At 34.6% G+C, this 16,901-nt stretch overlaps 2 protein-coding genes across 2 annotated transcripts; both read left to right on the top strand.

Moving 5' to 3' along the window:
- Nucleotides 1–1,302: 1,302 nt before the first annotated feature.
- Nucleotides 1,303–7,030, top strand: LOC118053199 (probable galactinol--sucrose galactosyltransferase 2). Its single transcript, XM_035064377.2, has 14 exons — nucleotides 1,303–1,503; nucleotides 2,479–2,692; nucleotides 2,800–3,047; nucleotides 3,429–3,519; nucleotides 3,612–3,660; nucleotides 3,788–3,879; nucleotides 3,995–4,105; nucleotides 4,299–4,421; nucleotides 4,636–5,188; nucleotides 5,332–5,399; nucleotides 5,512–5,646; nucleotides 5,737–5,954; nucleotides 6,262–6,350; nucleotides 6,444–7,030. Exons 2-14 carry the CDS (start codon nucleotides 2,502–2,504, stop codon nucleotides 6,804–6,806), a joined length of 2,331 nt encoding a protein of 776 aa, XP_034920268.1. The 5' UTR covers nucleotides 1,303–1,503; nucleotides 2,479–2,501; the 3' UTR covers nucleotides 6,807–7,030.
- A 5,116-nt stretch (nucleotides 7,031–12,146) lies between these two features.
- On the top strand, nucleotides 12,147–15,543 carry LOC118053147 (polygalacturonase). The gene is made up of 10 exons (XM_073409696.1): nucleotides 12,147–12,534; nucleotides 13,382–13,510; nucleotides 13,625–13,792; nucleotides 13,917–13,937; nucleotides 14,041–14,248; nucleotides 14,346–14,427; nucleotides 14,569–14,677; nucleotides 14,777–14,893; nucleotides 15,004–15,247; nucleotides 15,354–15,543. Exons 1-9 carry the CDS (start codon nucleotides 12,217–12,219, stop codon nucleotides 15,220–15,222), a joined length of 1,371 nt encoding a protein of 456 aa, XP_073265797.1. The 5' UTR covers nucleotides 12,147–12,216; the 3' UTR covers nucleotides 15,223–15,247; nucleotides 15,354–15,543.
- Nucleotides 15,544–16,901: the final 1,358 nt, after the last annotated feature.

The following is a 16,901-nucleotide window of genomic DNA, read 5'->3' as shown; positions in this document are numbered from 1 at the left end:
TTCCAAATTTATGTATCTCGTTTCTTACTTCAAATTGATGCTCTTTCCCAGCTTGGGGAGCTGTCTGGTTCAATTCTACCCACCAGCTTTGACCAACAAAAGGCAAAAGCTGCGAAAAACATCACATGATAACACATGTTTTGCCCTTTACAAAAAAAAAAAAAAAAAAATCTTATATTTAAAAGTATGGCACGATTATTTTTTAAAAATTATTTTTGTAAATATATTAATTTAAAATATAAAAAAATTAAATTTTTTTTAAAAATATTCCCGAAACATAATATCAAACACGCTACTTAGTAAAACTTGGCTATGCCATTACATTATCGACAAGTTGAACATCATGCCAAATATCCAATCTGTCATCACCGACTGCTGGTTCAGAAATCCAGATTCCGGCGTCAAAATTCTTGACATGGGTCAACGATATGACTCCATTTGCTTACATGTTCATATCAATTTTCTATTAAGACGGAGGGATTCAAATATTTAATTATTTGATTCAAGATAGCCAGCAAATGTACATCTGTGTTTGGTAACGATGGATTGTTTTTGTACGAGTTTTTTAAATTGAAAATATTTTTTTATTTTTTTATAGTAACATATTAAAATCATTAAAAATATTTAAAAATTACCATTTTAATTTTTGTTAATATAAAAAAAAATGCTCTGTAAAATAAATTAAACAACAATAGAAGATTTATTAAATGTTTATTTTTGCATTATAACTTGCTTTTTAAATTGTTTTTTATTCAAAAAATATTAAATTGATTTTTTAGATGTTTTTATATGATTTTAATATACTAATATAAAAAAATATAATAAAAATTATTTCAATACATTTATAATTAAAAAATACTTTTTAAAAAATATTCTACACGACAGTATTAAATTAATAAATAGTATTGAAGCATTCTACAGAACATTAACTAACAAACTAAGCAAAGGTTAAACAATTAATATTAATTAATGTGAAATCAACTTGTCCAAATATTTTATTAGAATAAAGAGGAAAAAAATGGTAGAGGGAGGTCATAATTATAGCAAATTTACAGACCCCCTCCAACACTCCACCCTGTCGATTTTCCCTGGAAATTACTCAAGGCTCCCTGCCTGGCCTCTCGTATCGTTCATCATGCATGAAAGAAAAATATCCCAATTATTTTAATTCCATAAAATACTAAAAAGACAAAAAAAAACACGACAATAAACTTCCTCGTGTCAAGATCTTGAACCATCTAGGAAACCAAACTTGTTCGACCTTTAACACCCGACATGGTATAAAAACCCACTTCGCTTCCCTCTCTTACCTTCACTGCATATCGCAACAATTATTAGCGCATCTCCATCGCTACAAGAAGTTGCTTAGTGCTCCTCCCCCTAGAAGAAAGCATTCCTCCTGGAATGCACTTCTGTTGAGTCCGCAAGGAAAACCCTGCTTGTTAATCGTAGTCTCCAAGCTCTTCAACGCACTTTTAGAAGTCCTCTCTAAGACATTTTTTGGTGAGTTCTTTTTCTGTGTATTGAGAAACAACGAGAAACTCGGTTGTTTCTATGATCATTCTAGCTAGTTTAATTAGTTTTTCTTGCGCAGAATATCGAAGAGACATGGTAGCTTCACGGCTAAGATCTTTTAATGTTTCAAGCTTTTTCTTTTTTTAGCTCCTTTTGCTCTCAAATCCTTACCATCAACTTTCCTTTTTGGAGTTTTGTTTTGGGTCTTTGGAAGTGTACTGGGATTTTATGTTTCTGAATCTACAGACAAAATTGCTTTAGAGCTAAAAATGAACAAACAGAAACTGTGAAAACATTGGAGCCCCCCCACCCTCTACTTCTCTTATTTATTTATTTATTTGAAGTCCTTAAATCTATTTTATGTTTTCACTGAACTCCTTGAATTCTATCTAATTCCCGAACAAGATGCCCACAAAAATCTGAGTGTGATATTGTTCTTTTTTCACAGGCACACGAAACTTGAAACGCTGACTAACCCAAAACTCCAAAAACTTGGATTTTTTTCAGTGTCATATACATTCATCCATTTTTATAATACTGATTTTAACATTTATTTTTCTGGGAAATACTTAACAGTCCCTTATATTTGATTCTTTGTATTTTTGAACCAGTTCTTGGAAATTAAGGCTGCAAGAAAAATTGGTGTCTAGTTTGTTTTTTTTTTTTTTTTTTTTAAGTGAGAGAAAGGAAGAAAGACATAAATGCTGAGGATTTTAAGAGACCAACAACAACTGAAGTGGATACCTTGTAATACTTCGTTGAAGTGGAGGGAGTGGAGAAGTTACAACAATTGTCGTAGAAACCATCAAACTAGCATCCGCATGAATTACCCTTTTTCCTCGTATTAGCTTCCGATCCAAAAATCACACAAACCCTTTAGGTCCATATCTAGCAGTCAACCATTTTATACCCTTGGTTTGGTTTCTTATTATGTTTGTTTTGTGTTTTTTTTTGGGTGTGCAGTAACTAAGTGTAAGACAGCAACAATGACGGTGACACCAATGATTTCAATCAATGATGGGAACCTTGTGGTTCATGGGAAGACAATTTTAACTGGAGTTCCTGATAACATTGTTCTGACTCCTGGCTCTGGTGTTGGACTTGTTGCTGGTGCTTTTATTGGTGCTACAGCTTCTCATAACAAAAGTCTCCATGTTTTTCCTGTTGGGGGTTTAGAGTAAGCATTTTTAAGCCTTTCCTTTCATTTCTGATGATCTTAGGTTATGCGTTTTTTTTTCTTTCTTTTGCATTCTTGGAGACGCTCACTTTCAATTTTTGTGGCAGGGATCTTCGATTTATGTGTTGCTTCCGATTCAAGTTATGGTGGATGACCCAGAGAATGGGGAAGTGTGGGAAAGATATTCCACTGGAGACTCAATTCATGCTAGTGGAAAGCAAGGGTGGTGGTGAAGAAGTTGATCAAGATGATGCACAGACAATCTACACTGTTTTCCTTCCCCTGCTTGAAGGCCAGTTCCGTGCTGTACTGCAAGGCAACGACAGGAATGAGATGGAGATTTGCCTTGAGAGCGGTGAGTAGATTATGGCAATTAAAATGTCCGGTGCAACGCTAATATGTACCCACCCATGAGCCTAATCTCTCATTATTGAGACCACATCACAGACTTATGGGCTGTACCTGTCATTAGTTACCCTACTTCATATGGTCGAAACTACTGTTAATTCAGTCTCATCCTGTCGGTCACTAGTGAAGGAGACTTAATTCTGAAATTCTGGGTTGGGGCTGTCATTGATGTGAACACTATCAGGCTGGAGAACCAATCAATGACTCCACCATCCAGATGAATCGTTTTTTTGGAGTTCCTTTCATTTGGAAGAAATAGATAGAGAGGATCGAGTTTGCAAGAAACCGAAACGATGTGTTTTTTTGTGTGGTTGATTTGGTTTTGCAGGCGATAGTGCTGTTGAAACCAACCAAGGCCTTCACCTGGTCTACATGCATGCTGGGACCAATCCTTTTGAAGTCATAAACCAAGCTGTAAAGTGAGTTCTCGACTTTATCTTTATCTGCACTTGCATTGAGTTTCAATTTTAGCCTGCAATTACAGTTTTCCTAACAACTTTCATGAAAACAGGGCTGTGGAAAAACATTTGCAAACCTTTCTTCATCGGGAGAAGAAAAGGGTACGTTACATGTTTCTTTCATTTTGCATATGTTACCTCAATTTTTAATCAAGAAATTTGACCATGAGGGCAGAAAATTTTGAAGTGCTTTTCAATCTTATTTTGTGTTCTGTTGGATCTTGTGCAGATGCCCTCTTTTCTTGACTGGTTTGGCTGGTGTACTTGGGATGCCTTTTACACAGATGTCACCGCTGAGGGTGTCGAGGAAGGCCTTAAGAGGTAATTCAGAATTAATATGAAAGAGTCAATTAGATCCTATCGTGAATGAAATGTTGACTTAGATCTCCAAATACTGAGATTGAATGACTGGATTGTGTTCCAATTGCAAATGCAGTCTGTCAGAGGGAGGGACTCCTCCACGATTTTTGATCATTGATGATGGTTGGCAACAGATTGAAAATAAAGCAAAGGAGGATGCTAATGCTGTTGTACAAGAAGGAGCACAGTATGAGCTCTCTTTCTCTATCTCACACAGGCGCGCGCGCGCGCACACACACATGGAGACCGCCCAAGTGTCCATAGACATAATGGGCATTAGCTGGGATACTTTTCTGCATTAGTTTTTCTCCATTTTCGTTTTATTGTAATTTTGTTGATAATATCTAAAGACACAGTGCTTGCAATTTTATTTATTGCAGATTTGCAAGTAGGCTTACTGGAATAAAGGAGAACTCTAAATTCCAGAAGAATGGTGAAAAGAATGAGCAGGCCGTAGGACTGAAGCTTGTTGTGGACAATGCCAAGCAACAACACAATGTGAAGTGAGTAATCTTAGTTCTATTTCATCGTTAACTATTTGCTGCTGTGCTAGTGGTGCATTTACCTTAATACAGAAGGTTTGTCCATGATTCCTTTTAGTGATAGGGAAATTGGCATCATGCATACGTGAGATGAAGGGAAGAGGATTAGCTGAAAACAGTGTAGTTTTTTTTCTTCACACTTTGCTTTAATTTTTTTTTTTTGTTTTGATGGCAGGTATGTTTATGCATGGCATGCTTTGGCTGGTTATTGGGGTGGAGTTAAACCAGCAGCTGCTGGTATGGAGCATTATGACACTGCCCTGGCTTATCCAGTTCAATCTCCTGGCGTGTTAGGCAACCAACCTGATATTGTTATGGACAGCCTAGCAGTTCATGGCCTTGGTTTGGTGCATCCAAAGAAGGTCTTCAACTTCTACAATGAGCTCCATGCCTACTTAGCTTCGTGTGGAGTTGATGGAGTGAAAGTTGATGTTCAGAACATTATTGAAACCCTTGGTGCTGGCCATGGTGGAAGAGTTTCTCTGACTCGTAGCTATCAACAAGCACTTGAGGCTTCAATTGCACGAAACTTCCCTGACAATGGATGTATTTCCTGCATGTGTCATAACACTGATGGAATCTATAGCACCAAGCAGACAGCTGTAGTGAGAGCTTCTGATGATTTCTATCCTCGGGATCCTGCTTCCCACACCATCCATATCTCCTCTGTGGCTTACAACACTCTATTCCTTGGAGAATTTATGCAACCAGACTGGGATATGTTCCATGTAAGTGGAAATGAATTAATTCTCCTTCTGTTAGCCCATCATATATTTTTTTATCCTGTTTGTTTATATATAACCCATAGGGAGGCTGAAACTAAAGTTTCAACATAGTTTTCGTATTTATAACATGCAATCCATGGTTGCAGAGTTTACACCCGGCTGCAGATTATCATGGGGCAGCTCGTGCTATTGGTGGATGTGCAATCTATGTCAGGTATTTTTCTTTTTTAAAACTAATTTCTGTTTCCTATTAATCTTGACATGAATGTATGAAACATATCTCAAATTTCTGACATGGAAATGTACTATCTTTCCATCCTGTGCAGTGATAAGCCAGGCCACCACAACTTTGATCTATTGAGGAAGCTGGTCCTCCCTGATGGATCTGTCCTTCGTGCTCAACTTCCAGGCAGGCCAACACGTGACAGCCTCTTTGTTGATCCAGCAAGAGATGGAATGAGGTGTGTTGCTTTTTCCTCTTTGCATGCCAGTCATCTCTGTTTTAAGCATGCTCCATTTAAAATTCTCATTCTTAATATCATGTTTTGCAGCTTACTCAAGGTCTGGAATGTGAACAAATGCACTGGTGTGGTTGGTGTCTTCAACTGCCAAGGTGCGGGTTGGTGCAAGATTGAGAAGAAGACCCGCATTCATGACACAACTCCGGGGACCCTCACTGCTTCTGTTCGTGCCAGCGACGTTGACTGCATTGCTCAAGTTGCTGGTGCAAATTGGGATGGGGAGACCGTGGTCTATGCCTACAAATCAGGTAATTAACTTTCCAGTCCTTCCTGTAAAATATGAATATACTAAATTTGCTCTGGAAAAAAAAAAAAAAAAAAGAGGACGAGAAGGGAAGAGGGAGTCTAAATGTCAGTCGTGCATTAATATACTAGCCCTGGCCCACTCTATATGGCAGGAAATTGAGCCTTAATGTGAACTTCTAAAGTCGTGCATTAAATATCTTCAATTTCCGGTAGATTAAAGCAAAGTTTTCTTCAGTGTTGGTAAATAATGCCTTTTGAGCTTCCGGATTTATATCATGTTAACATGATCATATCTTTGTTGGATTACAGGGGAGTTGGTTCGGTTGCCTAAAGGTGCTTCAATGCCAGTGACATTGAAAGTTCTTGAATACGAACTCTTCCATTTCTGTCCTATCAATGCGAGTCTTTCTCAAGCTGGTTTCTTTCTTTGTTGCTGCTGTGTTTAATGAGACATCTGTGATTCACTGAATGATCAAACTATTCATGTGCAGGAGATCACTTCCAACATTTCATTTGCACCAATAGGCTTGCTTGACATGTTCAACACAGGAGCTGCTGTGGAGCAGGTTGAAATCCAAATGGCTTCTGACAAGTCACCGGAGCACTTTGATGGTGTAGTCTCCTCAGAGCTGACCACTTCTCTCAGTGAGAGCCGATCTCCAACTGCAACCATTGCCCTGAAAGTCAGGGGGTGTGGAAGGTTTGGTGCTTACTCTTCCCAAAGACCTCTCAAATGCACTGTGGGCAATGTTTTCACCGACTTCAATTATGACTCTGCCACTGGGCTAGTTACCCTGACTCTGCCTGTACCAGTAGAGGAAATGTACAGATGGCCTGTGGAGATACAGGTTTAAGCAGATTTAAGTAATGGCATGTTACTAATATCAAGTGGAATGTCACCATTGTTAGGAGGGTTTCCTGCAAGTAGGTAGGGATGGTGGTGTATGACTTACAAAAGTGATGGATTTGTATTGCATAACATGGAGTGAGAGAGAGCCCTCACATTGTTGAATAACCAATGGCCAGCGATGCTGTTGTATTTTATTTATCAGCAATAAAAGTTACTTTCTTTTTATAATTCTACCGTGCTTCCTTTTTGTTATATCAGTTGCCAGATTAAATTGCTGCTAGGCCCATTAGTTTCTCAAAAAATGTGATAGAACAGAGGCCATGTGAATGTGCATTAAGAAAATTAACAATCCAATGCTATAAAATATAGACCTTTGTAGGGCTCTTAAACAGCAGAACTTTGACATCCATCCAAGGGCGTTTTTGCGTCTCGCTGTTTTAGGTAGCTTTTCTTAACAGTATAGAGGAAAAAAATAACATTGTAAATAGCAGAAAGGAAAGATAGGTTACTGGATTCATTTGATCTCACTTCTGAGGATCTCAAAAGCGAGCAGACAGATTCAATGCTTGGACTGATTTCCCTGTATGCTATTTTCAGCCTGCGCATACGAATCAGTTATGAATAGCGAGGTCTCAGAGAACACCAGTCGAGGAATCACTATATATCCCTTGACTCGCATCCATAGACTTGCTTGCCTGAAACACCAAAGATCCGAAGCACAGGACATCATATGCTTCATAGAGGAGATAAAGGCCGATTAGCAGCGAAAGATAACTCCAAGCTTGAACAGATTCATGTTTACAGATTTGCAATGTGCTGAATATAATTAAAATGAACTAACAAAAATGATAAAGAACACCTAACTATAACAGTGGTTGTTTTCTGGGCCATACTTGGATTCTTTAGTGCTCAAATATATGGACACAGTAATTGATGTGATTCACACCCAGAACAGACAGCGGTTGCCTGATTTTCCATATTCCAAAGGAATTTCAAATATCAGGAGTACCAAACAAAAAATAGTAAAAAGAATTGTTGGATAAAAGCTCTGGTTTCCTCGATTGTATATATCTCTGTTCTTGTCCTTCCAGAGTACAGCCTTCCTATGATACATGTCAAAGCTTCAGACTTGCATGGTCACCAAATGCAGAGGATGCAGCAAGAATTTTAAGATTTGACATTCACCTGTTAAACTTCTTCAAATTCCATTAAAATGGAGCACACTTTAAGTGCAAAAGCTACGAATTAGCACTTGGATACCCTCTTTTGACCATCTTCTTGAACTAATTAAAGGGTTCCTTTGACGGGTTTTAACTCAACAAGCAGCCCCTTATAATTAAATTATAAGAAAATACATTTGGGTTTGCGATTTGAGCTAAAACTTTGCGCACATAATCGATGCTTCCAATAGGAGAAAGAGCTGAAAAGGAAAGGGTTTTGGAAAGCAAGAAGAGATGCTGGGGATGGGGAGGAACAGCGTGAGGACTGCGGAATGGATTTGTTGGAGAATACGCATGTTGGGACATTTGAAACGAATCGTTTTGTATCCTTCTTCTTCCAGCTCTACTTCTTGTTAGGGCTTCAGACAGGGTTTTTCGGTTGATGTTTTTTGTGCCGTTGAGCTTGGACCCGGGAAATATAACTGATTTTTTAAAATTAGTATGTTTTAACTGACCCGTTGATCAAGCCTTTCCACTTTCGTCGTGCTGGGCCGAATAGGCCTTTGAAGATTTTCATGAATCTAGCTTTATTTTATGAGGCCCGGGCCTATCATATATGATGATAAAATTTTGAGTAAATTATTCTTTAGTCCCCCAGTTTTGAACATGGTTATAACTTGATCCTTCATATTTAAAACTATACACTTTAATACCCTAACTCTTGTTGATTTTGACTTTTAATTATTTTCTTTGTTATTTTTGGGTTTCTTTCTAATCAGGTCTAGTATATTTATTTAATTTAGATTTTACTAGTTATGTTAATTTAACTTGGGTTTCAGAGTTTATTAAATTAAAATTCTCTCTACTAATTTTAGAGTTTGTAAAAATCTAGCCTTTTTCATTTTCACTGTTCGCAACATCATTTTCTTTCTATATTTTTTTTTCTAACACTTTAAATTGCAAGAAGATTAATTTCTTTAAAAATAACAATATAATAATAGTTAGCAAAAGATAAGAAACTATTTTGTAAAAATGTACAAGTACTATAATTTGTAATTATATTTTATGTATTTCTCAAATCTACCCTTCTAGTAATATATTTCTATACAAATTAACAAAATGAGAAAATTACAATTTGAGTGTCCAATCTTTGATTTTTATCTTGCTTGAGTGTCTAATCTTTTATTTCTATATGTTTGAGTGTCCAATCTTTAATTTATGCATTTTTCTTTTCGAGTTCTTTTGACAATTGATTTTGAAATGATAATGTTATTAGGATCAATTGAAATGTGACGGTCTCTAATTGCCACATGGGAAAAAAAAAAAAAAAGTCCCACCTGTATTTATTCCAAAAACAAAATTGTAAAAGAGAATTAAAAAAATAAAAAAAAATATTATTTTTATCATTTATGAGGTGGCTTATGCCATGCTGCAAGCTTACCAATTTTTTTTATGGTAAAAACATTATTAAAATGATATAAATATTTTTCAAAGAAAAAATCTAATATTTTGATAATTGATTTGGATGAGATTAATAAATTCAGTTAATTTAATAACATAATTATAAAATAAGATATCAAAACAAATAAAGAGAAAAAAACAATAAGAATTCAATGTAAAAGATGAACTCTTTATAATATTATAAAAAATATATATGTACAATATTTATAAAACGTCTCAATGATCTTATTTATACATTATTCATAAAACTTCTAAGCTCTATTTTTTTTTTAACTAGAAAGAAAAAAGTTCAGGAGACCATTATGTTTTTAAAGAAGATAAATTTGATAACCGAGTTAAATTTTATTTAATTTAATAATATAATAAAAAAAATGAGGCAAAAAACTAAAAAACAATGTTGAAAACAATTGAAAAATAAGTATTATGCAAAGTTGCACATATTAAACCTGGTATACGAAAATTAACTTTTTTTTTTTAAAAAAAAATCAATCTATATAATTTTTTTATATAAAAAAACTCACAAATAAATCATATCAACCTCTTTAAAAATTAAACATACTTGTCATCATTAGAAAAATAATCGCAATCTAAAAAAAAGCTAAATAAAAGAAAAACAGTCATAGAGAATGAGTATTAATTAAATCATTTATTAAAAAAATATTTTCAAAAATTCATATAAAATAAGGCATCAATTAAAAAATATATATATTTTAGAAAAAAAAAAGAATTAAGCCAGATGTTGTTGGTTTTGGTATGCTAGGCCCAACACCTGGCCTGTGAAGCTACAGCTTATGCGCATGCCTTTTAATTTTTAAAAGTTTAATGGGATGGACGATGTGTTTTTTGCCCCAACAATTAAAAAAAAAAAAATGGTGCGTCGTCTGCTAAGCTTGAAATCCAACCCATTTAGGTGACTGGAAAAACAAGATTTTTTTTGTACCTAAAAATCAATTTTTGATCTAAAATCATAGTTTTAAAACTCGGTCTGACCCGATAGGTCGACCTGGGATCTGGGATTGGAACCGGACTGGGTTGATGAAAAACTGGTCAGGAAATTGGCCCGACAAAACCCAGTCGATCCTGGTAAACAACAACAACAACAACAGAAACTAATCTTTTTCAGTACATTGTACAAGAATACTATATATATGCCTTACCTTGTTCATCAAGTACCTGTTAAGAAATATCTAAATCAATCTTTGCTCCATACCGACCCAAATCTCTGATCAGCAAGTAATTAACCTTTTGTTTTTGAATTGAATTCCCCACACGAAAGGACTCGGGAGCCAACCGATGAATACAGATGACAATCGTAGATTGGATGCTAAGTTTTGTTAACCCAATAAACTCTTTATTAGGGAAATCATCCCCTTAAGTTGATTGATCATTCTTGGTAATGAGAAAGATCGATGGTTGCTCGAGCGCAGAATTCATCATGGGCACCAGGTCTTGCCCTACGTACATCAGGCCACAGTGACTAAACCCTAGAAAGTTGATCAGCAAAGCCATTCCCCATCCCCATTTCTACTCTAGACAAGTAGATTACGGAAAAACTTAGTGATGGCAGCATCAAGTTAGCCAATTTTACACACTTTTCAAGGTCTGACGGCGAGCATATCAACATTCGACAGATATTCATCCTGTAAAAACACAAAAACCTATTATCCAAACCCTAGCTAGAGCCCCATATTACGAAATATATAAACATGTACGATTGCTCAGAATCCTCAATCTCCCCACCTCTTTATAATAACCCTATTCTCATAAACTCACCACACATAAAATGAACCATGTGATGTCATTAATTCATCTCATAATATATTCATTATAAGAGTAATATGAGAAACATTAGTGTGTGGCACATCGATAAAACAATGAATAATATTTACGTGCCTCCAACGTTTCGTGACCTTGTAAGCAGCCTCAATATCGACAATGATCGTGTTGAAAAGTGAGAATCCTATATATGAAGTTTCTACTCTTACAAACCCTCGTGTAGAATCCTGAGTACGCAAGGCGCTAAATTTATCGCATTTAATTTTCAAGTTTTCTTCTAAAAAAGGGGGGAGAAGACTCTTGGACGTTGTTCTTGTCCAATATAGATGCAAAAGAGAAATTAGAAAATATATAAATTAGAGACTATCAAAGATATATATATATATATATATATATATATATATATATATATATATATATAGGAGAGATCACTTGTAAGTATTTTATTTGCTTAATTTTTCTTGAAAACCATCAAGAAATCCGTTGCTGCCGCAATCTGAGCCACTTGTTTTAGCCCTCCATGATGGAAATACTGTTTTTCATGATTACCAGCGTTGATTAATTTTCTTTTGCAAATGACAAGCTCGTATTAGATGACATTAAAGAAAATGATGGCTATATAATTAGTAAAGTTGTGCATTAAAGTCAACAAATACTGATTTAATTTGTGATTAATCAGTGCAGCATTAAAAAGAATACTTTGATTTAATCAGGAAATAATTTGCTATTAATTCTGAGATATGGATCAGGCATACGTACACAGATCATGAATGCATGGAGATTATGCTAGCTAGGAGATCCTTTCGTCCCAGTCTCTCGTATCTCAAGCCATACCTCAAAAGCAATATTGAACAAGAACACCTACGCATCGTTTCTCTCTCTTTTCTTTTCTCTATAAATTCACGAGAAACATCATTACCTTCCATACCTATAACCATCCATAGCAATATTCTTTTGTACTTTTCAGATTATCGATCCTCTTTCTTAAAAAAAGAAGAAATATACATATAATTAATTATGGCCTTACGAGGAGCGCTAATTGTGTTCTCGTTCTTCATGATCTTCGTCTCCATTATTGCATCCTATAATTGTTTGCAGGAGGACCCACTTAATAATTATCTTGAAGAAGAAGCATCAGGCTATGATTCTCGAGCTTACCCTTCGCACTATAGCACGATTAGTGAGGATGGTGAGTTTAAGAGCTTAGTCAAGCTGAGAAGTGATGTTTTAATTAGTTTGCAAGCGTTTAGCAAAGTGGGTGGCAAATCAACTCCAGTAAGAACAGTTAATGTAAAGGATTATGGAGCAAAAGGTGTTGGAGGAGATGACACAGAGGTACATATTTTCTTTCTGACAGGCAGTATATATCATCGAACCTTTCATGTCCACAAAACACGATTAATAATAATGCATTAACATTAGTATAGCATGCTTTTATATACTCATATTCTATATTCTATAATAAAGCATATAATACAATTTTACACGGATATAAACAGTACCAAAAGTAAAATAATAACAAGTAACACAGAATTCTGTGGAATAGAATTAAATATATAAAAATATTAATTTAAAAATTCTATTACCTATGAATTAAAATAGCAATATTAGTATAGAATTTATTTTGATATAAAATAATATAGATTTTTTTATCAGTTTAATCATTCTGCCTAACCTTGACCTCTTTTTAAGCTTAGCTTTTATCTTATCCATGCATAAATATCCTATTTACATAGCTCAGTTATGACAGGTGAATAATCAAAACAGGCTATATCATATATTGTACTTGTGTTCCATATATATCCGACCATCTATTGTTAATTACATTAATTATGATTTGAACTGATTATGCCTTCAGTGTGCAAAAACTTGGGGAATTCATGCCATATATTCTAATCCAATGATCAGCATCTTAATTTGTAGATAAATATTTTTAGCAGTCATCAATTATTTGATTTTTAAATCTTTAATTTAGTGACAAGAACAGGACACTCTTGTAATTTCTTAGCAATCCCAGTCTCTTGCCGTTTCTTTTTCAGGGCCCTTGATTGTTTTTTTTTTTTTTTTTCTTTTTTGAGAATGCTTAATTCCTCTCTTGCTTTGTAGAAATATTGCATGCCTTCTACTATATATATTTCTCGCAAGTAATAGTTAACGCTTTCTGTGAACTTAATTCTCTCAGGCAATAGAAAAGGCTTGGAAGGAAGCTTGTTCTTCCTCTGAAGGAGCTATTGTTGTTGTGCCCCGCTATACATATCGTCTTAAGCCAATTACATTCCAGGGTCCTTGCAAATCTAATATCACATTACAGGTGAGTTTAACTACGTATATAGATTTAAACCCGTAAATATTTTTGGAGAGATAGATCATGCTATTTGCACGACATAAATAAATGGCCATTTTTGAGAAAAATATATGATCTCAGGTAAATGGAGTCATTGAAGCATCTGATGATCTATCGGACTACAAAGAAGATGGCAGACATTGGCTTGTCTTTGATAGCGTTCAGAATCTGCAAGTTGAAGGTGGTGGAACCATTGATGGAAACGGGAAGATATGGTGGCAAAACTCATGCAAAGTTGATAAAAATCTTGTAAGTCATGTATATAAACTCTGTATTTTTACTGTTAATCTTAGGAGTAGTTGACTTTCATCTTCTCATTTTTCTGCTGAACAAGAGAAGCTGATCATTTTGCTTTCTTCCATGATTTTTGCAGCCTTGCGAAGATGCGCCTACGGTATTTATTCTCTTAGTCTGAAAAGTTTTGCAATTTTTTCTCTGGTTCTCATCTTGCGAAGCTACAAAAGTCATCATTTGGGGAAACCATGTATGCTTTGCAGGCAATAACCTTCTATGAATGCCAGAATTTGGTTGTGAAGAACCTCAAGATCCAAAATGCACAACAAATGCATGTTTCTTTCGAGAAAAGCAATGGTGTTCAGGTCTCCAACCTCACAGTAACCTCACCGGAGGGAAGCCCTAACACTGATGGAATCCATGTCGCAGGCACCCAAAACATCCAGATTACTGATTCAGTCATAGGAACAGGTATATATATATCCACGTATTTATTGCCCACCTCTTCAGATTCATACAATTTTTATTATGACTGTCATGTGCAAATATTCACTTATGGTTAATGAAGGTGATGATTGTATCTCCATTGTAAGTGGATCCCAAAATGTTCAAGCCTCGGACATAACCTGTGGACCAGGTCATGGAATCAGGTCTGAAATAGCAAACATCAAACTCTAACCTTCTTTGAACTGACACTTCTTCTCTCATATGAATTGCTTGTTTCCATAGCTACTATGAGTTTCTTTAAGCATTAACTAATATTGCTCTTTCAATTTCCTTTCTGTGCACAGTATTGGAAGCTTGGGAGTTCGTAATTCAGAAGACTACGTTTCAGGAGTTACTGTCAATGGTGCCAAGTTTTCTGGTACCACAAATGGTGTTAGGATCAAAACATGGCAGGTAATGTTTACTATCCTTCATTTCATCAACAATATTGATGCGCATTATATATCAGTTAATCAAGATTTAAGCTCAATTGTGATCTTAATTAATATGCAGGGAGGGTCTGGAAGTGCACGCAACATCAAGTTTCTGAATATTGAAATGAACAATGTCACCAACCCCATTATAATAGATCAAAACTATTGTGACCAAGATGAACCATGCGAAGAACAGGTGAAGAACTTTATCCCACAGGACCTTAATTAACAACAATTAGCATTTGAAAGCAGTGCCCATCCCCCTTAATCTAGTTGTTAAAACGTTTTCTTGATTATGGCATGCAGAGGTCAGCAGTCCAAGTGAAAAATGTGGTGTACAAGAACATAAAGGGGACTAGTGCTTCTAAGGTGGCTATCAAATTTGACTGCAGCAAGACTTATCCATGCGAAGGGATTCTGATGCACGATGTTGATCTTGAAAGAGAAGGACCGGGAACAGCCATAGCTTCGTGCAACAATGTCAAATTAGCTGAATCGGGAGTTGTTTCTCCAAAATGTCCTTGATGGACCAAAAAAAACTTAGAACAAGGTAAGCAAAAGTTTCCCAGAGCATCATCTTTGTTCTGTGATTAGAGAACTGAGTTTTTCAAGTGGTAACCTGACATTAACATTTTGTTTTGTTTTAATTTTCTCAGGTTTCAGTAGGACCGCATGGATTATTTATTAATTATACATAGTCAATCATTAGTCAATGGTTGTATACATTACCAATAAAAGTTCAATGTCATTAATGTAAATGGATTTATGACATGATTAGAAAAAATTCAAAGTTATATAAACCCTAAAATTACAACTGAATTGCAAAGAGCATTCTGATTTGATAAATTTTGAATGTCAATAATTCTTATCCCAATAGCATACAAAAATGTTTAAATGGTAAGTTAAAATGATCTAACTAATAAAACTTTAAATTAAACAAAATTAAATGTAATTGAGAAAGAAATCCTAAAACAACCAGTAAAATAAAGAAAATTTCAAAACAACAACTTTCACAAGTAATTTGGATATAAAAAACAACCTTAATTGATTATAACAAACTAAATAGAGCTTATAAAATATGCTCGTAAAATTTCAACTCAATTCAAAAATTAAAATAAAAAATCATCAATATTTCTTATATGTTTTTTAATTCTGTAAATAAAAGTTTATTAGTTCACATGTTTTTCATAGTATTTTTTTATAGTCCATTTGATATGATTTTTGAATTATGATTTTTTACTTTAAATCATAATTCAAATTTTGTTTTTCATAAGTAATTACGATAAAAATAAGTTAAAATAACTTTAATTTATAAACATGTTTGCTAAAAATAATTTACAACAAATTTTTTTGAAGAAATAAAGGTATATATAAATTATAATCCATAAACAAAAACTTAATTTTTGATTAAACTTTTCAAAAATTTTCTCTTGCTAAAAAAAAAATGTTATATACATGCTACCCAAACACAAAAATTCCTTTCCTATCTCATTTATTTAATGAATAGGTCTCATTCAAAAAAATTTAAAGTTGAAAATAAAAAAATATTTTTTATATGAAATAAAAATATTCTTATCATTTCTGAATCCATGATTTTTTTTTCATTATATATTTATCTCTCTTCAAAATAATTTTTTTTTTGATAGCTTAACATTTTAGTAAAGTGATTAGTGAAATATATGGTCAAGACTAACTTTATTAATTGGATCATCTCATATCAATTATTGGCCCTAATCGGTTATCATTATTATTATTTTCGAACAGCGAGGCTGGCCACTTGAGGGGCAAAAACAAAAAAGGTTTAAAAAAGGCCAGTCTCAAAAAAGAAAAATAAATTCAGGGCCATTAAATTGACCATTTAATCCCTTAGTAAACGTCACTACTTCGGTCAAGTCCTCGCAGTAAAAAAATCCAATTGATGTAACAGTTACTGCCAGCTCATTATTCTTTTGTCAAACCGCACCATTCTTACACACTCCAAGCGTTTATGTAGAGCCAATACTCTCCATATCTCATTCCAAAACTCGGGGCATATGAGTAAATCCACACAAAAAGCAGCTCCTAAACGCGAGTACATTAATTTGTATACTCTCGAGCGTAGTCCATTCAGAAGAGTTACTTCCATTTGTTTGGATCTTGTCTCACTGCACAGAAGAGAAAAAGGACCGCTCGCAGGAACCGGATGATTAAAACATCCAATCATA

Source organism: Populus alba, chromosome 6 (assembly GCF_005239225.2).
Source record: "Populus alba chromosome 6, ASM523922v2, whole genome shotgun sequence".
Lineage (NCBI taxonomy): Eukaryota > Viridiplantae > Streptophyta > Magnoliopsida > Malpighiales > Salicaceae > Populus > Populus alba.
Note: the sequence above shows the minus strand (reverse complement) of the source record. Positions and strands in the feature narration are given on the sequence as shown.